The sequence below is a fragment of the Chelonia mydas genome, chromosome 12, assembly GCF_015237465.2.
Source record: "Chelonia mydas isolate rCheMyd1 chromosome 12, rCheMyd1.pri.v2, whole genome shotgun sequence".
Classification (NCBI taxonomy): domain Eukaryota; kingdom Metazoa; phylum Chordata; order Testudines; family Cheloniidae; genus Chelonia; species Chelonia mydas.
This window is the reverse complement of record NC_051252.2, coordinates 22,521,795-22,546,724: the sequence shown is the minus strand read 5'-3', so window position 1 is coordinate 22,546,724 and position 24,930 is coordinate 22,521,795. Positions and strand designations below refer to the sequence as shown.

The 24,930-nt window shown below is 43.5% G+C and overlaps 1 protein-coding gene across 6 annotated transcripts in view; it reads right to left on the bottom strand.

Moving 5' to 3' along the window:
* The window catches only part of TDRD12 (tudor domain containing 12), a 121,018-nt gene that overhangs the window by 31,781 nt on the left and 64,307 nt on the right, over positions 1–24,930 (bottom strand). For all 6 annotated transcript variants that reach the window (XM_043526345.1, XM_037877966.2, XM_043526343.1 and 3 more), the window contains 7 exons: positions 20,556–20,695; positions 20,205–20,425; positions 19,208–19,307; positions 11,710–11,897; positions 10,968–11,178; positions 9,418–9,510; positions 7,735–7,907 (listed from right to left, as the gene is read on the bottom strand). In XM_043526345.1, the coding sequence (XP_043382280.1) occupies positions 7,735–7,907; positions 9,418–9,510; positions 10,968–11,178; positions 11,710–11,897; positions 19,208–19,307; positions 20,205–20,425; positions 20,556–20,695 (1,126 nt within the window). The remainder of the gene's footprint in view (positions 1–7,734; positions 7,908–9,417; positions 9,511–10,967; positions 11,179–11,709; positions 11,898–19,207; positions 19,308–20,204; positions 20,426–20,555; positions 20,696–24,930) is intronic.

Here is a 24,930-nt window from a genome sequence, read left to right as displayed (position 1 = left end):
GGTGTACTGGCACCTCTGCACCGCCAGTGTATATACCCCCAAGGACCGCAGGATAGCCCTGGAGACCTTGAAGGAGTGCAGCATCTTCTCAGTTTTGTCCAAGAACAATGTTTGGCTACCAAAGGGCAAATCCTCATTAGTCTGGACATCGGGGCAATACCCGAACTCTGCAGCCAGGAAGCCCTCATCATAGGGGTGACCGCGGTAGCCATCGCCCTGACCAAGGTGTCCAGCACAAACTGAGAAGATGTCTTAGCCACCAAGCAGCCCTGTACCAGGGTCCTCTGCCCGCCCCTCTTTCAGGGGCCCACTGACTGCCCCAATAAAGCTCAGAGAGGCTTCCTGTTATGCAGCACCCGTGGCTTTATTTACACACACACTTCTCCCACCACCAGTGTTGAGCTATTTACAAGGCTTACAGGGTTAGTTTCTTCTTTGGCTAGCAGCCAGCCCGCAGCCAGGAGACTGTCCATTCTCCTAGCAGCCCCCCTTCATACTGGCTCCCAGCCCTTATAACTGCTGGCTTGTCAGGCCCACAGGTGGAGCCAATCCTCAGGCCAGGCATCATGCCTGTTACACCAAGCCCAATGTATTTCTCTTGATTGAAGCTGGCTGAGCAGGGGCTAATTAGGTGCTTTTGCAGCAGCACCCTGCTACAAGCCCTCAGTGACAAAACCAGAAATTCCTCAAGTGAGGTCTTTGGCAGCTGGTCTGCAAACTTTGACATAGCTTTCCAGTTAATAAAAAAGTACTTGGACAGCAAGACTTGCCAGTTAGCAATTTGCATCTATAAGAAAGAGGTGATGTAAATCTTTCTGCCTATGAGGTCCAATTATTTAGAGTCCCTATCCTTGGGGGTGGACTTAAACCTGCCTGCCAAGTTTTGTTATTCACTGCAATTATGATTAGGGAATTTGGAACTGAATGGGAGTAAAACCCCTCAAATCCATAAACAGGAATGAAATAGCACTTTTCCATGAGCTCAGCTGTGGGCATTACCAAAGATGGCGTGTTCTAGAGGGCCTGAGCCGGTTCAAGGAGTGCATCATTGACAGGGAGGGCAACTCCCCTGGGAGCAGACAGCTGTCAAACATCCACCAATTTGTGGGTGCTCTCCTGCAAGAATTCTCCTTGGATACCAAGGGACACCGCTACATGCCACAAAAGGTTTTGGTATACTTTAAAATCCTCCAGTACCAAGGGGAAGGATAAGCCAGACAACACAGCACTGTGCAGAGACTAAGACAAGGCCCTTTACTGAGCCAAAGCTGGATCCTGTTCCACAGCTGACGGACCCAGACAGGATGACTCTGGAGGCTCCATAGGGAGAAGGACTGCCAATGCGAGGGCTGCAACGGCTCCACAATCACCACCACAGACCTGACTGGCAATCTTGCCTTTGAGTGTGACGAAGAACAGGATATCTGTGACTGAAGAGCATCCCACAGATTCCATGGAGGTCACTGGTGGCCAGTAAGCGTCCAGCAAGGGACCTCTGTGTCAACCACAAGATGCGTGCCAATCCTGGTACCAGTAACGGTCCAACGGTGGCCCTCGATGCTAGTCGGGCAATGGAGTGCAGGAGGATTGTGACACTGCTTTCCATATTTCTCACAGTAATATTATTATATGATTGTGTCAATCATAATGTATTTTATGCAAGATAGAATAATCATTCAGTAAATCACAACCTATTTGTATGCATGTATCATTTTTGTATCTAAAGTTAGGAATATTGACTATACGCATCTGTACTACAAACGTGTTTGCACCTGGGGAACGCCCACCAGACAGAACGCAATTAGGCTGGCTGGCTAGCTGGGAACAAGTCAGTGGACGATTAGGGAGAACAAAAGACCTCTGAAGATGCTAATCTCCCACCTTACTGAGAAACTTTCCTGGGCTTCTACAATCAATCTCTGACTCATGACTGCTTTGACACTGCCGAGTCATGTGATCACGTCACCTGGTACTGGACTCCATTACAGAATACCAGTATTTTTCCACTGGGAGGGGGCAAAACAAAGGGTTCCCACCATATGTAAAACCCATTTAAGGCATGGGAGTGACAATCAGCTTTTGTTCTTCACTGAATCCCCACCCAGGATGACTGCTGGAAACATCTAAGAAACAAAACAAAAACGGGGGGGAAGAAGAACTGAGCCCAGGCTGGAAAAGGTGTCTGGCCTATGAAAAATACCTGGAGTTTTAAGCTGCAAGCAAGAGCAGCTAGTTTGTCTTCAAGAACTTCTGCAATCTGCCTAAAACAACATTTACGGTGAGAAATTACTACTTGTAACCAATTTCTTTAGTATCTTAAGCTTAGTTTGCGTGTTTGTTTCATTTAATAGGCAATCTGCTTTGATCTGTTTGCTAACCCTTACAATCACTTAAAATCTAGATCTTTTGTAGTTAATAAACTGGTTTTTGTTTTCTCTAAAACCAGTCTGTGGAATTCATAATGGGGGAGGGGGTGGCAAAAGCTCTGCATATCTTTCCTCCACACTGAGGGAGAGGGTGAATTTCATAAGCTTGGGCTGTATAATTCTCCGTGAAATGCAAGACTATACAATTTTGGGTTTACATTCCAGAGGGGGTATGCACTTGAGTGCTGGGCAATTCCGCAGCTGAAGTCTTCCTGTGCAGTCCTGATTTCAGTGTCTGTGCCTTTCTGCAGCTGGGTGTGTCCCTACTTGTGAACGTGCTGGAGGAGGCTTGCGGGCCTGGCTCAGCAGGATAGTGTATGGGAGCCCATGCGGTGGAATAGGCAGGCTCAGTGGTACCCTGGTACATCAGGTGACAAGGATGACAATCCCAACTCAGATGCAGAGAAGCCTCAGGATCCCAGAGATAAGGGTGGAGGCAAGATCAGAGAGAGCAAGTAGGCAGTCTGACTCATCCACCCCCCACAATGAGGCAGGAAGTGGCGCTGCCAATAGAGGTGATCGAGCATGCCAGTCCTGAAGTGAACAGTAGTACATGAGTGTCTGATGGTACCAACATGGAGGGCAGTGAAAAGCTGCCAATGAAGGATTTGCAGTGTTGATTGCAGTGGTGCTGAGAAGGTTCCCAGTACCGGTCCTACTTCCACAATTAGTGGAAAGGGAACATTGGGGTGCAGTGTGGTGCTGAAAGAACTGAGGGTTCAGCAGCTAGTTCAACTGACGGGGCTATAGTTGACACAGCCCTGGCAATGTCCCTGGAGCACCAAAGAGGTCAGGACAGAAAGGCAGAGGAGGTCTGTTGCTGCCTATGTGGAAAAAGTTGGTAACAGCATCTTCCTCATCAGTACCAGACTCAATGGATGTCCGGGGCTGGAATCAGAGTCAACGCTACAGGGATTCTATCCTTCCTATTCACTACTGGGGAAGGGTTAGAGGTACCCATGCCACCCTGCGCACTGGCACCAACTATGTGACAGTCAACACTTTTCCTGAGGGAGGCGGAAGAGTCACCCCAAGACCAGGAGCGGTCTCATTTGGTCTTATGTGACTTTTTTCTCGGTGCAATTGACAGGCAACGGTTCCTCTGTTTCTTCAGAGAGACATCTGCTCCAAAACATGAAGTGGCAGTGCTCTTGGAGCCCGAAGGCACTCTCAGACGCAATGAGGGCCTCGGCACCAAAGCAGGCCGCATGGCCTGTTCAAGCAGGTGCTGCTTAAGGCGAAGGTTCTGAGCCACTGAATCAATCAGTTTCTTAAATGATCTGCAGATCATGCAACACTCCTTGATGTGAGCCTTGCCAATGAAGGACAATGTTTAAACCCCGGTGAGGGCATCACCTAGGGAAACAAACTACTACAACTAACACTGACTAATACTAAGGGTGTTACTAACTATACCCAACAACAGGAAAAAAAAATAAACCTAGTTGAGAAGCTGAGACCACACAGAGCTCTGACTTGAGCCACGGGCAAAAAGAAGGAACTGAGTCAGGTCTGGGGTGGCGCTACCTCATGTAGCCAGGGGAGGGCTACAGCCACAGGGCGTGAAAGCCACCTCTTTATGGATTCTGTTAGGCAAATTTCTCTGGCTCTGGTGCACTGGGCGTGCACACACCTAAGTGGAATACAAAGCTGCACCTACTTGCCCCTTCACATAACACAAGAACCAGGGGTCACCTAATTACGACAGGGCAAGGCCAGATGGCTATAGAAAAGTAGTGGGAGATAGATATATTAGCTCCAGGCTAAACAAATCCCTGGTACCAGGTTAAGTGAAATGGAAGCTGCTCCAGTCAACTAAGACACCTGGGGCCAATTAAGAACTTTCCAGAAGGCAGGGAGAATGCTAGGTTGATTGGGACACCTGAAGCCAATCAGGGGCTGGTTGAAACTAGTTAAAAGCCTCCCAGTCAGTCAGGTGGGTGTGCATGTCAGGAGCTGTGGAGGGAAGCTGTGCTGTTGGAGAGGCTGAGTAGTACACACCATATCAGGCACAAGGAAGAAGGCCCTGAGGTAAGGGTGAAGTGGAGCTTGAGGAAGTGAGGGCTGCTGTGGGGGAAGTAGCTCAAGGAATTGTACATGTCATGTTTCTAAAAGGTCAGCTACCATAGCTGATACTATCGCGGTCCCTGGGCTGGAGCCCGGAGTAGAGGGTGGGCCCAGGCTCCCCCCCCCCCCCCAACCTCTGCCCCCTGATTAATCACGGAGACTGGGAGACAACAGAGACTGCAAGGAAGGATAACTTCTCCTCACCTCCCTTGCTGGCTTATGATGAAAATGGCTCAGTAGACTGTGACCCTTGTCTCTAGAGAAAGAAGGGTTACGTGGAGGGTCACAGTGAGCCTCTGAGGCTAGCGAAATCCGCCAGGAAACGTGGGACCCACGGAGGCAAGGACAGAGCTTTGTCACATAATGTAATTAATATGCAGCAGATTTAAAAACAAACATAACTAAGTACTCCACACAACTCACAATCAATCTGTGGAACTCATTGAGAGGGGATGTTGTAAAGGCCAAAATTATAACTGAATTCAAGAAAGAATTAGATAAGTTCATGAAGGATAGGTCCAGCAATATCTATTAGCCAAGATGATACAGAATGCAACACCATGGTATCGGTGTCACTAAACCTCTGGCTGCCAGAAGCTGGGAATGAATAATAGGGGATGAATGGATGGATGGATGAATCAATAAACTACCCTGTTCTATCACTCCCACTGAAGCATCTGACACAGACCACTGTTAGAAGATAGATTACTGGGCTAGATGGACCATTGGTCTGACCCAGTATGGTCATTCTTATGACAGGGGACAGATAGGAAAAGCTAGACATAATTTGGCAATATGGACCTTTGACTGTTTTGGCACTGACTTTGTTTATTGTGATGTATGTTTTGATGGCAGCTGGTCTGCCTTCCTGGTTCCTACATGTAAATACATGTGTAAAGTAAAGTAGTGTTGAATTCACACACAAGAATACAACAGCAAGTTTCATCTATGTTATGTTAAAAGTGCCAGTCATCTCATGCTCATTCTCAGTAACTTTCATAATAAAAATTTATAAACTGTCATCACTGTAATATATAAACTGTGAGTTGCAGTATGTGGCCAGTAATGATCAATTCCAAAACACGTTTCTGTACATTTCCTGAAAGTGTGTATAAAATTCACAATACATAATACCAATACATTTACAAAAATCCTCCCATTGCTGTCCTACACTCATGTACAGTACAATTTCAAATATCATCTCATCCCCCCTTATGTATGGGACCACGCATACCCATCACATGGGCACAGACAGCATCCCTGATTTCCGTTGCATGTGGATCCAGCACCAGTCATGACAGCTATGTTATCTGGCTGTGTACACCAGTTCAGAAATCTAGCAATGTCCTGAGTCCACCCTGGTGACAAGGTTCCCCCTTGTCCTCACAAACAATTCTGCAGAATGCAACACACAACAATAATGCAGACCGTACTGATGACATTGCATCCAAACGGTTTTGAAGGCAGTGCCAATGGGATTTTAATCTGCTAAATACACATTCCACAACCATCACCATCCTACAGCTACTGTGTGTAGTTGAACCTCCTTTTGCCAGACATTTTGGTAAGGGTTTCATAAGCCATGGCAACAAAGGGACAAGTGGGGTCTCCCCAGAGCAACAGGAGAGACAGTGACACTATTTATAACTTCATTCAGTGGGAATAAATGTCTCAGGTGTCCAGGAAAGTAAAGTCCCAATCTCCAGGACACCCTGGCATCATGCACCCTGCTAATGCATCCCATGTTAGTGTCCATTAATCTCTATGGTTGACCAGTGCCTTCATAATAGTAGAGTTGTACCCTCTACAGTTTATGTTCTCATGTGCTCCTCCTTCTGGAGAGCAAACTACAGGCACAAGTCCCAGCAATGGCCCTGGCGCAGTTTGTAAAACCCACTGTCACAAAGCCAGCAATTATTTCAGGAAGATTTGTAATGCCCATCACATTCAGGTACATCACAATCCTGATCACCTCACAAATCTCTGCAACAACTACCCCCACAGTTGATTTGCCAACACAAACTGGTTAGCCATGGACCTGTAGCAGTCTGCAGAAGCCAGCTTCCAAATGGCTACAGCAACACAAACCTGGACTTGTGTGGCCTTCCTCATGTGGGAGTCCTGCTGCTGGAGAGTTGAGACAAGCTCATCACAAACCTCCAGCAACATCTGCTTCTTCATGAGCAAGTTCTGAACCCACTGTTGGTCATCCCAGGTCTGCATGACAATGAGACCCTACCACTCTGTGCTTTTGGCCCTGATCTCAGGCATGAGCAGGCATCAGCTAGATTGTAGCTGGCATATCAGTATTGCCCTCTGAGAGGTGTCTTTGGCACTTCAAAACCTGTTGCTGAAATGTCCACCAGCATCTCGCAGATGTTCTGCCTGTTTTCTGAAATAGCATTGAGAGCATGAGGTGAAGTTCTTCTGCCAGGTCAGGATACATGCTAATGGTTCCAGCTGCTGGGAGCATGTAGACACAAAATACCTCAGCTGGATGTGTTTGCAGGATAAACCACCCAAAACACTTCTGGTCAACTTCTGGGGGCACGGAGACAAATTCTGCCATGCTCCACTATGAAACATACCCTACAGTAGCTTCAGCTGGCAAGGGCACTAGGAAACCTGGGATACAAGAGTATATAACCCCTGAAGCTGAACTTGTGATTCAGGTCTGCATAGCGCACAGTTGCGAGGTCCAGGTTTCCAATGCAGTGTGCATGCTCAAGCGTTTGCACTTGGAAACACTGAGTCTGTTTCACAGACCCAAGCTTAGTGTGCTGTATAGTCATACCATGAGTGCAGTGTATTTGATCACTGACTTTTTCCACTGGTCACCCCAGAAGTCCAGTCTTTATATCAGATTTTAACAGTTCATCGGCCCTTTTGATGGAGGATATTGAAATTTGGTACTTACTCATTAAGAACTACTCATCACAATAAACAAAAAATTTGAATTTTGACATTTCTACAATTACAGGTCATTTGAAGGTCAGTAACAATTTTTTTCTGTGATTTGGCAATGCTGGATATGAGCCCAGAGAATGCTCTCAGAGAAAGCAAGCATGCTGTAGGTACCAATCGAGTAGACAACATGTCCAAGTGAAAGGTCGACTGTTGTCAGCTAGTATTCATACTGTATAAATATCCTGTTTATCAAATTAAGAAACTCTTTGCAGACCAAAACCAGCATTCATTAAAAGAAGAAATCAAGCATGGAAAATCAAAAGTAATCACTTACAAAGTTTGCAAGGTTTTCTCCTCAAGAGCTAACATTTTTGCATGTTTACACAACTTTTGAAGTTGTTTTATATGTTCTGGATTGTCAGTTCCCATACCCATAGACAAAATCTCAGATCGAATATTATATTCGTTGATAGAAGTCTTCAAATCTGAAAGCCTGGTGACCCGGACCTTAAAGAAAATATATGATGTAAATACAACAGTTCTCATAAGAAAATCATTCTCTAACTTGTCTATTAACTTAAAAACTAAAACATTAGGCACATGTGTATACATATCACATGTGTATCTATACCTATGAATACACACATAACTAATTTATCTCTAGTTAAATGGAAGAGTTACCTACTTGTAATGTTTTGCAGTAATTTCTTCTTCTCTACTATGAGAGTGTAATGATGAACAGTGTTATGGTACCATACAATTCGATCAATTAGAGCAACTTCCAGAACCACAGAGAAGGAAGGGTCGTAAAGATTAATGTTTATGAAGAACTCAAAATACCACAGTGATGAGTACCACAGAAAAGCCCATCAGGAAATTGATAAGTCTGTCTTCATTGCAAGGTTTGAATTGTGTGCAGTAAGTAAGGCATGGGGCCATATACATTAAACAATGAAAATAAAAACAAAATACCAAAGTGAGTACACTATTTATAAAGTTTAATTTTGTTTTGTATCATTTAAGACTTCAAACCTGCTTTGTGGATTAGAACCTCCACTTTGCATATTACTGTACTTTGTGTCCTGTGTTGAGAGCCAGATTTTGTAGCCCATCAAGATGTACAGTAAGGCCAAAAGAGGGGGTATTTCTTACCTTATGCAGAATGCACAGGAAAAGTAAGCGAAGGTTGCCACGGACTACTGACTTTATAATAACTTATGAGCTTTACCACTCCCTCTGAAATAATGGGAACTGTGTATGTGAACCCAGCATGGTAGGGGTTGTGTGTGTAAAAGGAGTCAATCCCTGCAAGCAGCAAGAGGGACTTGAACGCCTGAACGTGAACAGACCTTGGACCCAATAGACTGTTAGGAGTAGTGAGGAAGAAGAGGAAGGTAAACAAACATTTTTTTTAAATAGATCTATCACTCTTGTATGCTTTGTAAATCTGTGTTTATTTAAAAACGTTTCTTTACAAAGCCTGTTTGTTCCTCACTTTAACTGTCACATAATCCCTGAAGTTTATAACTAGGGGCACCAGAGCTCACCCTGCTCTAGATGGAACAGATCTAAGCAACTCGTTAAGGTCAAGAGGACCGAAACACTGGGTTCAAGGTCAAGGCAGCTGGACTGTGGGGTTATATAGCCAAGACATGTATCAGACACAGAGTCTGCAACTGAGGAGTATGCCTGAGTAAACCAGAGCTAGAACAGCGATCAATTATTACCCAAACCCAGGGAGCTTAGCAGCCCTAGAATTAATGTTTTATTGGCATTCATTTGGGATGACCTGTGTAATCTATTTGCAGCTTTGCCAATAGTGCATTATGCCGTTATCCAAAATCTTACACGATACCATCATGTATTTTCTCTCTCAGTATATTTACATACACATTCACAAATATATATACATAAATATCAATAAAAAAATAGAGCAAGGAGAAAAACCATTTACTGGGCATTTATAAGGAATTTAGATAAATATTCTCCAATAGTGATATTTATATTTAATACTTACCATTGGATCAACCCAAATTGTATTTCCCAAGGCAAGCACTATTTTTGCTTCATGAAGTTTTCCTCTGATTTTGTGATGAATATATCTAGTAACCTAATAAAAACAACTCTGATAGTATTTAAAGTACATCTTAAATCAAATACAGATTTTGTATCTATTTTAAGCTTAGAAGGTTACTAAATTATAATTAACAATGAAATTAGGGCATTTATCAAATAGTACCAACAGTTTTGGAGAAAACCACATACAAACTATAAAAAGACGTACATTGCAAAATTACAGATTGTATTAATATTGCATGATTAATGGGGCTGGCCTAGAAGTCTAGTGAATTATGTTTTACTACAACATGGGGAAAAATACAAGTATGAGTCAAGGGTATCGGAAGCTGTATCTCCAATTGCTCCTGGCAGACCCAAGGAGCAGTGATAACTGGTGTTGGAAGAGGCCACAACTAGCCTTCTGCATTGGTGGAAGAATGGTGGAAAGTTTTCAAGAGAAAGGGGGCAAAAAGGATTGTACTGGATTCTGAGAAGGGCTCTCTCAGAAGCTTATTCCCCAAAGAAACAGCACCAAGCATTTACCCACTTCGTGGGCAATTATGATTAAAGTAGCAGTTATGAAATAGGTTATGTCCTTTCTAAAGGCCTAGGAATATTAAATCTTTCAGTAATGGAAGATCTTTTAAAATAATTAATAAAATTTACTTACAACACCAATTTCTAAAAAATTAAGGATTAAACTATGAAGCATAAACTACCTGTAGCAGGGCGGTCACCCTGCTCCGGCTCAGAAGGGGGTTAAAAGCCAGCCCTTGGAGAGGACTGGGGCTGAGAGAAAAGGCTAGGCTGATTGGGGAAGCAGCCACAGCTGGGGCCCTGCCCCAATCAGGCCACAGTTGGCCCTATAAAAGAGTTATGAGCAAGGAACTCAGTCAGTCTCTCTCTAGCTCTTGAGAGAGAAGGACCTGGCTGCCTAGGAAAGAAGGGTACTTGAGACAGAGCAGTGCTGGGGAAAGGGAGGAGGAGCTGGGGAGCTCCAGACTGGCAAGTCCCCAGGCTGTAGGCCTTGATAGAGGCCTATACAGGTAGTGGAGCTGGGAGGTGCAGCCCAGAGATAGGCAGAGGCAGCTGGTCCAAACCCGCCTTGCCATTGATGAGTGGTTTACAGACTGCAGTCTGCCCCAGTGAGCGAGGGCTAGATGATGACTGGCAGTAGCCACTGAGGCAAGGTGGGGATAGAGGGTCGGGGGTTCCCCAGGGAGGGGAGACCCAGAGTGGGGGTGCACTGCCGGGAGCAGCACCCCAAGGTAAAGGGTAACCGGGGTCCGGGAGGGACACGAGGGCCAGCAGCAGGCGAGACACCGGCCCGGAGGAGGGGCTCCATATGCTGGAGAGCTAATTCCTGAAACGACCAGCAGGAGGCGCTGCACCAGTGACTCTTGCCTCACTACACTACCAAAAATATTGGCTCAATTTAAGTGATTCAGAAATAAGTTTTCTGAACTTGAGATAAAAAAAGAGAGACATACTATATTAAAGAAAGATTACCTTAGGGTTCCATTCAATTTCATTATCAATAGGTTTTACCCTACAAACAATAAATTCCACAGCCTGTGGTGGCAAAATTTGAAATCTTGTAGGTAAGTGAAACAGCTGATGAACTTGAACTTGACCAGTTCTGCCTTCATCTATATACCTGATAGTAACATTACAGAAGAAACTATTTTCTTCTTTTGGGGGTATCTCCAACACTTGAACCCTTAAGGGAGAAAAGAAGAAGTGAAAAATTAATTTTCATTTTCCAAATTAAATACAATACAGTACCAGAGTTACAAAAAAATGAAATGATAAATACAATCTTAATCTATTGGGTTTTGCTTAACATTTATGAAAATGTAACGTAATATAATAATAGTAAATGAAAATACGAGCTACCTAATTGAGAGACAAGGAGGGTGAAATATTATTTTATTGGACCAACTTCTGTGGGTGACACACAAGCTTTTGAGCCACATAGAGCTCTTCACCTTGTCTCTCTAATACCCTGGGACTGACACAGCTACAACTACTCTAGATAAGACCTAATTGAGACATATTGTGTGCATTAACTATACTAAACAATTATACTACATGGATTCTGGTTAATAATGGTCTCTTACAGTCCTTTGAATACTAATATTGAGCTTTTTCAGGTATATACAAATATTTCAATACAAAGTACTTACTTTAAAATATCCAGAAATTTTATTCTTTAAAAATCCTTCTTTTCAGATCAGTCTGAGTATCTTACCTGTGAAAAAGACCTTCTTTGTGTAATCCATACAGTGCTAGTTTCTCCACCATTTCAACGCACACTTTATTCCTAGCTTTCTTAAAATACTCAATCATCTCTCCAGCAAGAATTGCATATTGATCCTTTTGTTTATCTATTATGCGACCGAAGTAGTTTGTTGCATCCACAATGTGGAGAGGTACTATCTGAAAGTGTTTAAAAAAAAAAAAAAAAAGACAGACAACTCATGAGATTAAAAGGCTATGTAGCTCAGTAATTTACAGCTAAATCCATTGATTCATTCCAGCACAGATCAGTATAATAGTAGCCTACATGAAAAGGAATATTACAAACTGGGACTCAATTCAGTTTCTAACAGACGTCTAGGTGTTCATATTGCAAGAGCCAATACCACACTATCTGTTCATGGTATATTCCATGTTTGTACAGAGGCCAAGAACTGAATTACACCCATGTTGGTTGAGGTGTTAAACTGAACAGGCAATCCAGACAGTTCAACTTAATCCTAGTCGTGATTCCTCTCCCACAGAGTTGAGTCAATGGCAGGATTAGGATATACATTGCTGTGCACTTGGTAAACACCCTGTCTGCGGATGACAAGCTGCATGGCAGGACAGTGAATTGGTCTTCTACAACAAACCTCATTAATGTACTGTGGGTAGGATGAATTGCCACATGGTATATGAATCCTGTAAGTCAAGGGAAGGAAACCAATCTCTTGTATCTAGTGAAGGGGTAATAGTAGTCAGACACACTACAGAACTACTTTTTGGATATCTGTTGAAATTCTGAAGGCCTAGGATGGGATGGAGGCCCCCTCTGGCCTTGTGCATTAGAAAATATTAGGACTAAAAACCCCTGTCCCAATGAATAGAGGGCTTCTTTTATGGCTCCCTAAGAACGTAGAGTTTTCACTTCTTGTCTTAGCAAAGACTCATGAAAAGGGCCCCTGAAGGACTGTGTTGGGTGGGACCAGGGGGGAAGATAGAAACGAAGTGCAGGGTATATCCTGATTCCACCATGCTAAGTGCCCATTTCTCTGAGGTGATGGACTGCCACACATGTAGGATATGGTATAACCTGTCCCAGAAAGGTGAGGAAGGGTCAGTAAGTCCCAGGCTGGGTAGTATACTGTCCTCAACGTAAAGTAAAAATTGCTGCCCTGGGAATGCCTAGATTGGTCAGCCTAATGAAAGGGATCATACTGCTGTCTAGGTTGATATTGAGGACAATATTATGGCCAGAGGTTGGAGGCGCAAAGACTTTGAAACTAGTCTCAAGTCCTTTAGGGTGTGCAAAGTCTCATCCATTTTGGATGAAACCAAGGCACAACGATCAAAAGGAAAGTCCTCAATTGTGTGTTGCACCTCCCACAGGAATCCCTGAAGACTGTAACCAGGAGGAAAAGCACATTATTACTGTCACCATAGACCTGGCTGAAAAGTCCATCAAGTCCGTAAAAGCCTGTAGGACTATGAAAGAGATGAGGCAGCCCACACTGACGAGTAATTGGAATTGCTCTCTGGAAGCTTCAGGCAGCTTACTGGCAAACTGGGATCTGACCTCCTCATTTGAGAAATCATATCTCGACAATAAAGAGTGTTGACTGGCAACATAAAATTGTAAACTTGCTGCAGAATAAGTTTTTCTGTCAAAAAGCTTGAGTTTTTTGGCATCTTTTTCTGAGAGGGTAAGCCTTAGCCTGACCCGGATGGCTCTTCTCTTTCAGCATGGCCACAACTAATGATCCCAGGGTGGGATGTAAATAAAACAACCCCCTGAGACTGAACCTGGTATTTTCATTCCAATTGTTTGGTCACTGGTGGAATGCCGGAAGGGGCTGTCAGATTGTTTCGGCCTACTGCATAACGGCATCATTTACAGGGAGGGCCACCTTCCCTACCACAGAGGGATAAAGAATGTTAATGAGCTTTTGGGTACTCTCCTCCACATGAATGTCCAGAGAGGCTGCCGCTCTCCTGAGAGGGTCCTAATGCATCTTAAAGTCACCTGGCACCAGGGAGAATACATCCAATACCAGGCCCCCATCCAGGGATGAGGCAGCTTGAAGCAAGGTCAACAGAGATAGCTCAGCCTGCTCTAGAGCTGCAGCTGGGAGTCAAGTCTTACATCTGGGAGTGTGAAGGCTGATTGGTACCTACCGTCACGGGCCTTTCAGTACTAATAGGAGAGTGCTCCCTTCTGGGGGGATATACTTGTGCTAGACCTTGGTGATGTACATGTGGATGCTGCGGGCATCCCCCCAGAGAATCCAATACGGCCACTGGAGGAACACTTTGGCAAGGAGTCTTCAAAGAGCTTCCCTTGGAAAACCAAGGGGGTTCAAATGTTGGTCGAGGAGCAGCCTTCATGAAGATATATCGGAGACACTCCTCCCTCAGCTTCTTCATCCTGGTGATGAAGCCATGACAAATAGAGCACCTGTCTCTAATGTGGCCATCACTCAAGCACTTGAAACAACAGGAATCAGGTTCACTAACAAGCCTAGGCTTTTTGCAGCCTGTGCAAAGTTTGAAACCTGGGGACATTGACACACGCTCCGCTGGTACTAGGTAGGGTCTGGAGACTCATTGGACTGGAAAAAATTCACAGTGATTCTTCTCAGAAGTTCCTGATGAGACTTTAAAATCCTCTGGAACAAGAGAAGAGTCCAGAATCATTGAGTAATCAGGGAAGAAGAAAGAAAGGTTAGCAGAAGTATATGGATCCTCCTGTGGTGAAACTGGTTCCTTGGGCCCAGGCTCCTCCTGCACCATTAGCTTCTCAGGGGGAACAACATCTCTTCATATTTCCAATCTAGGTAGCTCTGGAAGCTGCTCTACTGAACACTCTGGAGACCTTCTCCTAGACTGGGCCTATGACTGAAACCTAGGAGAATAGGAAATACCCCAAGGGTTCCAAAATGGCCAAAGAGTAGAGCATGAGGGACCACTGTGCCATGACTATCTGTCTCTGCTAAATTATCAGACCCAAGCCCGATGCTCTCCTTCTGCAGGCAGTCTAGCAGACTTGCTAGACCAACTGAGTCTAGTAGGAAATAGTGAGATAGTAGAGGACTTTGAGCCAGACTGCAAAGAGTCATCTCAATAACGAGCAAGCATCAGGGGCACAAAGCCTGCTGGGGTCACTCAGCAATCTAATTTAGCTGCAGCCTATCGTGAAGAGGCCACCATCGGTACCAAAGCAGGTGTAGTAATCAGTACCTCAAACAGTCCCAAGACACCGATGGCACACCATCATTAACCGGTGTCAGGAATTACCTCTCATACTCAGTGCCATGGTATAAGTTGGAGTCAGTACCCATCTGGAGTCCCATTACCAAGGCTGTTGGTGCTGAGACAGAGGCAAAAGACTGTACCGGTGCTGTCACACTGTATACCAATGCCAAAGAAAGTGCCTGAGAAGCCGTAAGCCCCTACAATACTTCTTGTCTGGAACCAACATCTGTACCACTAACAGTCTCATCAGAACTAAGACAGACAGACAGACCCAGTAACACAGGAGACAATGCAATGGGCTCCTGTACCACAAGAGAGTTTGGAATGGAGAGGCAAAGCAAACCTTTGCTGCATTTTAAGCTTACAGGGTTGTCAACACCAATAATGTCTGCCCCAAAACAGCATCCATTCTAACGGGAACCAACAGCTATCCTGAAAACAGTACTGAAAACAACAGTATGGCACAGATCCTCCTGCCACCATAATGGGGAAACATGGGTTGACAGCTCAGCTCTACCCTTGGTACCTGAAGAGTCTCAGTGATGTTCTGAGTCCTTTTATTGAAGAAGAGGAGGAATTCTCTTAATGTTTACCATTCAAAAATGCCTCTCATGTTATGGAATGGAGGAAAAAACAGCAAATTAGTAGTCATTTCTATGGATAGGAATGCTCATTATTACTGCATACAACATGCATTGATCTAATCAGCAATTATACTGGACAAGACATACTGGTTTGTCCTGTGTCCCCTTTTTCAGGGATGCCCTGGAGAGGAAAACCAATCTCTCTCTTTCTGGTGAAGAGTCCAATTCCAGGGGGAGTGTATTAGGGACAACCACAGCCACACTTACGGTCTGCAGACAGGCGGGGATCAAAGTGTTTAGTCCAGGGCCCAGAAGTCGAGGCAGGACTCATTGCCTTCTCCCCAGGTGATGTTTAAGGGGCAGGTCTCTGGAAATCTGCTTTCTTTTCTTGAAAGAGGGGCAGTCATTGAACCTCTCAATGTGTCCCTCATCAAGACAAAAAAGGCAGCACATATGGAACTCACTATTCGGGATGGACACCCCACACAATGCTTAGTACTTAAAGCTCAGCAAGTGCTGCATGCCACCAATGCATAACACCAAAATTAACTATATAATACCATACAGTAAAAAATAAGAACTAAAAAACCAAAAGTGTACTAACTATTTGCCAACCATGTAGAACTCTAAACTGACAGACGATGCACAAAAAACCCATGAGGAAAACTTCAGGGGGAGCTCAGACTCAGGCCATGGGTAATGAGAAAAAATAGAGAGTCGGGGAGGCACCACCCCAATATCACCTCAGAAGGAGCCAGAAGGATGTCAGGATGCATGCACTGCCCTGACAGGTAATGCTGCGAAAACTCTTCAGCTCCAGCACATGGGATGCACAAATATCCCTGAGTGGAAAAAATGTGTTTAACCATTCAAAAAAGAATCTCAGGTACTTCCTGTGGACCAGATGGATGTCATCTGTCAAATCTGTCCTGTAAAGTACAGAGCCATAACCCAATTAGTTCTAAGTCTTTTGACTGAAAAGGCCCAATTTTGGAAGTCCTTGCCTTTCTGATCCTTTTGCAGGACCTGGTCTTTTACTGGATACTACTAAAGATCCTGAGGTCAGATGTGCCTAAAATTGTTCAAGACTATAGGGGATACTTGGTAGTGCTTCTCTACTGGCTGTGGGCTGGAGGGAAATAAGGCTAGAGAGTGCCACAGTCCCCTTCACTAGGTCCATTATACCCCTCATTAACAATTCTTGATAGCACTGAGGATGTCAAATTTTCTCATGGTTCACCATTGTCTGGATGTTCAAGGTTTTGTCTATCTTTGTCAGCAAGTCCTGGAAGGTCTTAAAATGATATATGGTTGATGTCAGGGCCAAAGTGAGTGCTTCATCAGGAGAATACGAAGACTCCTTTGGTAGAGAAGGTAGTTGGTGTTCATCTGCACCACCACAAGGGGCTTCCTCCATCTCTGGCATGGGGGTCTGGCCACTAGAGCCTCTTCTTAGACACATGCTACAGTTCCTGACTTGATGTAGGAAAGAAGGAGTGACTGGGAGTTGGCAAGGTGAAGTTTACCTCCAGGAAAATCAGTGCCATTAGCTGCAAGTCTAGTGCTGGGAGTAACTTTTTACTGTTAAATATGATAGAATACTTATCACCAGACGGAAGCAAAAGAATCATGATTGCAAATCTAACCTGAATACAATTCTCCAAAGGGAATTATTATCAAATAACTAGTAACAGTCATTCAAAGCAGAAGACCCTGATGTCTCTTCAGGTTTGGGTGCGACTTTTATGGACCACTCACGTAGATATAATCTGAGACTCACGTATGCCCATTTTCTGGAGCAAAAAGCAATGGCAGATTGAGCACCTATCAGGGATTGTCCTACTTGAGGAAGAATAGGCATCTATCTGCTGTACCTATCATCTAAGGCCATAAGACCACTGCATGATGGACAGGGTTTAAACCCTGGGGATTTAAATCCATCCTGATGGCATCCATCTGGTGCCAAGTGCCTCACACCACTGTAAAGGGGGTCTTCCCCATCCTTTTCTTGACAGAGTGGCACGGCTGCTCTGCTCTTTATGCCCTCACACAGGAGCATGAAATGGAACAGGGCATATGTGCGGCTCAGATAGACGGCTACTCAGAAAAGATTCCAAGCTCATGTACATTTAAAGAAGAATTTTTATTTTCAGTAGTCTCCCACAGGGCCTCATCTAAGCAAGGCTGGGAACCTCATTTTTAGGATGAGGCATGCCACCAAATCCGACTTTGAGAAGACCTTCCAAATGTCAGAACCCTGGAGAATTACTGGTTTGAAGTCCTTTTGGGGATTTCTAGCTACTCTATTGGGGGAATATCTGCCATTTACTCTGATATGGTCCTGGCCACATGTATGTCAAGATGGACAATAAAACACAGAAGTCTGGTTTTAGAAGTCTGGTCCACCTTCCTGTCTAATGGGTCTTTAGAGATGCTGTGCTGGGGCCAGCTAATGGGAGTGACCCCATAATTTCTCTATTTCTCCAAGATGTGGTACAATTTCCTTAGCTTACTTGGAGTGACCATCTTGTATCCATGAATAATCACACTAACTGTTTCAATTACAGTAATAGCTTCTTTTCATCCAGCAACAAGCACAATCTCCCCCACTGAACTTAATTTCTGGTTTGGAAAGCTGAGGCTATTTTAGTGCAGCAAGCCCACATTCTGGCACAAACTAATACGACAATGGCAATGAAGAATTAAGTTCCTTATTCAAAAGAATGCTGACGTGTAAAGAGCTCCACCGAGCACATAGTTTGAATAATGGCTAAAAGGCAGAAATGGAAAAAAAAAAACCCCACAGTAGTAATACAGCATCGGCAGTCCTTTATAGGACTCCTGTTTCCTTTATCCAATGGGTTAGGAATGAGGCCTCATTTTCTAAAAGGCCTAAAATAGAATGGCCTCAACACAGGAGGCCCGAATCTTTATTTTTCTCATTGCAGACCCTTCATTGATGCAATAATAAAAGCCACAGGTGAACTCTGAGGATGCTCACAAGACCCACCTTCACTTCAGACTAAGGGCTTGTCTACACTTGAAATGCTACAGCTGCAGCACAGCAGCTGTGCTACTGTACCACTTGAATACAGACACTCACTACAGTGAAGGGAGGGGTATTCCCACCAGCATAGTTTGTCCACCTCCCTGAGATGCAGTAGCAATGCTGACAGAAGAATTCTTCAATCGACTTTGCACAGTCTACCCTGGGGGTTAGGTTGTTTTAAATACATTGGGGGGGGGGTGTTAACACACCCGAGCAATACAGCTGGATCAATTTAACTTTTGGGCATAGACCTGGCCTAAGACTGTCACACTGCTTACCTCTACTGCAAACCCTTCAGGTGAGCAGGACACGCCATCCACCACAAACAGATGAGGGTTATTACCATGGGCTTAAGCAGTCACTGGAATTGAGAGCATTTTTTGCCCTTCTTTTTCTTCTGTGAATATTGTTGTGAACAGCAGCAGTCAAGACCACCTGTTCACTTCCCTGAGCTAAAGAAAGAAATTAGGACAGAAAGGAGAGCTATGGGGGATAGAACGCACAAGGGACCAAATATACATGTTATTCTGTTGATGCTGTTAATTGTCAAATCATAAGATTGCCAACTAGCCATCAAACCTGAGTACTGTCAGAGTTAAACAAGATAAATTCTAATAACTTACTGTGACACATCCAGCCATTGGTATAATGTTATCTGACATCTTTTGGGGTAAGTCTATTTGTAAGTGAACTCGATGACGATCTGGACATATTCGCATATCCCTGCATATTCACATTATAAGAAAAACAGTTTAAAGAACAAGATGGAGAACACAAAAGGTATTATACTGAAATAGTTTAGACCACCGTTTCAGGAAAGCTTAAAAACTCTAAAATTTTGTAAAAACCATAACTGAGACAGAAGCTTACCAAGAAACATGAGGAACAACAAACTGGGGGGGGGGGGGGGGGGGGGGACTCAACAGCAGCAGCAGAAAAAACAAGCACTAAAATGAAAATTCACTACTGAGGGTTATTTATTTTTACTATCTGATTTGTGATATGACCCAACTGCAATAGGCACTACATATTAATCCATTAATGTGCATGCACATTTAACCTCTCCTCAATCCACCAAAGCAAGAGAGAATATAAAAATTTTCAAAAGTTCAATTTACTTGAAGAGGTCATTTTAGCAAAGACCGAAGAACTACTGGTGTTGATTAGTCATCACAAATGTACTCTCAGACTTAACTATTTTAAAAAAATCAATAATACTGATCATTACTACAAGAAAAATATCACAAAGGGCTGTAATGAAAGAATCCATCAGTTCTTTGCTCTTCAATGAGCTAACCACCAACATTTTAACAGTTATTTTCCAGAAGGAAAATAGATTTATTACACAGCCCCTTCACTATCAGAGGAAAACTAGCTGGCAGGCAGGGAAGTAATGTTATAACTTCCAAAGATATCTGCTGTCCCGTGGAGGCACATGAACACTTTTTACTGTTAAATATGATAGAATGCTTATCACTAGATGGAAGCAAAAGAACCATGACTGCTAATCTAACCTGAATACAATTCTCCAAAGGGAATTATTATCAAACAACTAGTAACAGTCATTCAAAGCAGAAGACATTAAGTAAACTTGTTAGCATAAACTTGATATTTTCTTACTTGCAAACACCAGATCTTTTAAGGTACTGACAAAGAGGCCTTGCAAGTTTCATATCTTCTTTAGCCTCAAGCACCCCCGCTGTAAAGTCACACAGTTCCGGTGGAATTTTAGCTTCTGTGTGTTCTAAATAACGCAGTACACCAACTGCATGGCATCCATTTCTTTCTGTCAGCAATAAGATTGATTTTGCCTTTGTATATACTTGCTCTACAGAGGAACCCTTCAGCAAAAGTGGAAGAAATTTATTTTTAGGCTTTAGAAGTTCTTCAATAGTCATGTGGCAAAATGTTACTGTTAATAAATGAATGCTAGCCAGCAAAACTAAAATGCCCATTAAAAGCTACTCAAACCTGTTTTAGTACATTCTGGAAGTTATCAGACATGCTGTGTAAGCGCACACCAAAGACTCTTGGAGAAGCAGGAAAACTAAAATGAACCACACAAGTTGCATCAGTAATTCCCAAGGACGGCATGCAGTCATCAGTTAAAACTGTAAAAGAAAAAAATTTGAAATATACACATCATGCATAAGTACTATAAAATATTACAGAAAAAGGCACATTACTTAATAGTAATTGTGTTTGTTATAGCTGTTCCCTCCCTCATCCTCTATGTTATAACTAGTTTTCAAGAATCTGAAGGTAAAAGGTTTTCCTGTCTTCCATAAACATTCTTACAACAGGTATTACTTAAACCCTTGCTCTCAGTCAAGAAACTTTACACACACCAAAAAATAAGAACACAGGATAGAGGAAGAGGTGACAAATTTTTATCACAGGTAATTTTAGTATGTTAAGATGTGTCTTCTCTTTTTCCATTCAACAGACCAATTCCTTACCCTGAACTGATATAAAAGAATAGTAAAGAGGAGGAGGAGGAAGAGGTCACTGTATCATGCTGTTTGCAACAAATGATCTAAGAGCAGAAATCATATAAAGTAAAATGGATGACAAACAGATCTTCATGAAGACATTTACAGAACAGCTTCAATAAAATAAAATAGATAATCCAATACCAGAGGTGCTGAACAATGCCCAGGGTTTAACCCTTCTGCATCCCCAGAAAAGGTGTCTCAATTAGAAACAACAAGGTGGGTGAAGTAATATCTTTTACTGGACCAACCTTTTACCTCACCCACCCAGCTTGTCCTTCCAATATCCTGGGACAAAACACGGCTACAACAACATTGCAAACAATCAATCTGAAGCAGCAGTTTTTCAGCTTGATGTTTATGAACTTCAACACATTTCCTCCAAATTTACAGCACAGTAATTAAAAAAACAGTTTAGCCCAAAATAAAGCACAGACCCACGGGATCCATTGTTCCAGGGGAGTTCACAAAGATGACCTCAAAAGAGAAACTGTCTTAAGGAAACAGGAAACATACATGTACAAAGTACAATAAGCTAAACTCTAAACTCATATCCGTGAAGTGAAAACTGAATGTGGAAGTGGCTTGCATTGAGGTCTTTCAAATGCTGCCAGAGGGAATTAAGAGACAGGAGATACAGGTTATTTATGCTGTAAGGTCTACTATACACCAACGAAAGAAAGCTTCCCAAGTCAGTTGGTACATGGTAGACTTCTTCCTAGGTATTAAAAAGAATGGCGTCAGCTTCTGGTGATTAACCAAATTCTACAACATCTCAAATACTGTGCAGCTAGGCTCCATCTTTTGACACCCAAATATTGAAGAGGGAGCTCCTGAAGGAGGTTGAGAAAAACTGGCATTTTCATGACTCATTTTCCAATTTATCAGATCCTAAAAGACATCTTTATCTGTTATGGAAAAAAAGGTTTCCAAAGTCAGCACTGAGCATTGACAATTATTCTATCCTTGTTAGCATAGATCTTCCTCACAATTCAAGCAAAAAGTGAGTAAAGAGGAAGTTAGGAAAAAGATACTACAATGAAAAGGAGAAGGCATCTGTGTGAGATGTTTCTCTCAGGGCCTGGAACAAGAGCTGGTAATCTTTTCGTTGGACTGAAAGGCACAAAGATTCACCTGAGATATGTCCCACACAGATGTTATAATCTGAAATGGTGACTTATGTATCTGCCACTTATCCTGAGACATGATGCAACTACAGTCTATCAGTATGAGAGTTCACCATTCCATTAGAATGAACATTTTTTTGCTAACTCAAGAATAAAATTTTATTGCTTCTGATCTTAGCTTTTTATACCGGCTTGATGTACCTCACCCCATCCTGTTTTTGTTACATTCCAGTTCAACTGTGGAACAGTTTGAGTTTTTGGAAAACACTTTCTTGGCAGCTGCTTTGCATGTGACAGTTAATGCTTAAACTCCTTTTTTAAAATATTTTCTGTGATGGACACCCATCTAGGTTCAACATCCGGGCAATCAGGAAGCTTGATGAAATATGAATGTTCTTTGGGAATGCTAAGTCGATTCTGGTGCTAGAAACTCCTGCTCTGAAGAAGAAAAAATTGCAGCAGTCTTTGAGGAAGTTCCTATGTGTCTGTGCCCTAAAAGAAAGCTATCATCATGAAGAGGTGTAGCAACTGTCGCTTTTAGAAATTTGTAGACAAAATGGGAATCACTCTGACATACACCTGTATTTCTTCTATTTTTGAATGCGAGTTCTCGTTTCCCCTTTTCGCTCACTCCCTCCCCCCAAAAGTCCAAAACAAACAAGAAAACCTCAAGCAAACCAAAACCTGCACTTAGAGGTTGAGTTGATCTTGACATCTCTAACAAGAGCTTTTCTACAAGTACATGACCATTTCAACCAAGAAAGTTTTGATCGAAAAGCAAGCATCAATGGCAATGGTAAATTTGGTTACCCTTTTCTCAGTCACAAGAGCATGATCACAGAACTTGGAAAACAGATGCTGGGACTGAAAGGAAGCCCAAGGTTAACATTTGTTACCTATCAGAAAATGAAGAAATATAAAACTATTTGGAGAGAATAAAATGAATGTAACAACTTCAGATCTACGGAGAACAGGTAATTATCTGGGTCACTTTTAGGCATAAGCGACAGGGTGCTGGGCAAAGGATTGCTGATTCAGAGCTGGCTTGAGATAACCTGGCCCTAATTAGGGAAGCAGGGACAGCTGTTATCTAATTAGACTGGGGCTATATAAAAGCCTCAGGGGAAGGAAGCCAAAGGGGGAGCAGAAAGAAAGGGAAAAGACAGGGAGTGGAAACAGGGAGGTAGCTCTTCCCTCCTTCCCGCCTCCAGATGGTGAAAGATCAACTGTACACGGTGAAGCTGTGGTGGGAACAAGCCTGTGAATAAACTGCACCAGTGGTTACTAACCCCCGGGTCTCAGACTTTGTGGACTTTGTGGACCTAGCAGAGCTCAGCTACAGCATACTAATTGAAAAGTGACTAGTGTAAGACTGGATGAAAGTCTCTGGTCATCTCTGCTTCCACAAATAATCCAGAGTAAATAGAAAAACATTCTTCTGAAGGCACACGAGATGATATTCAAAAATTTTGGAAGTTCTGAATGGCCTGGAAAATTGCAAAACATTTCTTTGCAATGGAGGATAGAGACGATGAGCTAAAAAAGAAGTGGGATCTCAATTGGATCTCAATTGGATATTATCTGAAAATTACTTTCTGCGCCCATCTGTTTTGAGTTTTAGTGGCCAGAATATCAAGAAATATGTTAGACATAGCCTAATGGGGAAAGGCTACAGGGTTAGAGTCTCATTTTCTTTGGTGGGCACTAAATTCTGGTTCTCCACTCAGGGAGACTGTACTGCAGAAGCATAGTATTTTTCAATCCAGAGATCTGAAAGAAATGAAGAATCTGAAGATTGATAATCATGAACCTAATATCTGAACCTGGATTGTTGAATTCTGATATCCTGGTTGCTATGAGGCAAGATCCTCTCAAAAACTATGAGGAGTTTCCAAGTGTCTTTACTACGGATCCCTCAACTGCCATAAAAGACACTGGAGAAAGAGTCAACCTAGATCAGAGGTGGGCAAACTACGGCCCGCAGGATCGTCCTGTCCGGCCGCTCAGCTCCTGGACGGGGAGGCTAGCCCCCGGCCCTTCCCCCACTGTTCCCCTCCCCCACAGCCTCAGGAGCGCAGCAGCATGGCTAGCTCCAGTATGGTAAGAGAGCGGGAGGTCCCGGGGGGCAGCCAGAGGACAGGGAGCAGTTGGATGGGGCGGATGTTCAAGGGCAGGGGGTCGGTCAGGGAACGGGGGGGCTGGATAGGTGTGTGAGTCCCAGGGGGTCTGTTAGGGGGAGTGGGTGTGGATAGGGGTCGGGGCAGTTAGGAGACAAGGACCTGGGGGGCAGTTGGATAGGCGGGCCAGCCAGGGGACAGGGAGAAGGGGCAGTAGGATAGGTGATGGAGTCCCGAGAGGGGGCAGTCGGGGGCAGGAAGTGGGAGGGGGCGGATAAAGGGTAGGGGCCAGGCTGTTTGGGGAGAGACAGCCTTCCCTACCCGGCCCTCCATATACTTTTGTAACCCTGATGTGGCCCTTGGGCCAAGAAGTTTGCCCACCCCTGATCTAGATGGAAGTCAGTTCCAATTCATGTGGCCAGTGCACTACTGACAAAGATTTATTGGGAAAAGCAAGTCACACCGCAGCAAGTATCAGATACTTAAATGATTTTACAAGACTTTTGATATCGAAATTTTAGTCGTGAAAGCATCACCCTGGAAGAGACTACATTGTTCTTGGAAGCCAGCAAATGCCAAATACAAATCTCTTATAAAAACACTTTCTGTC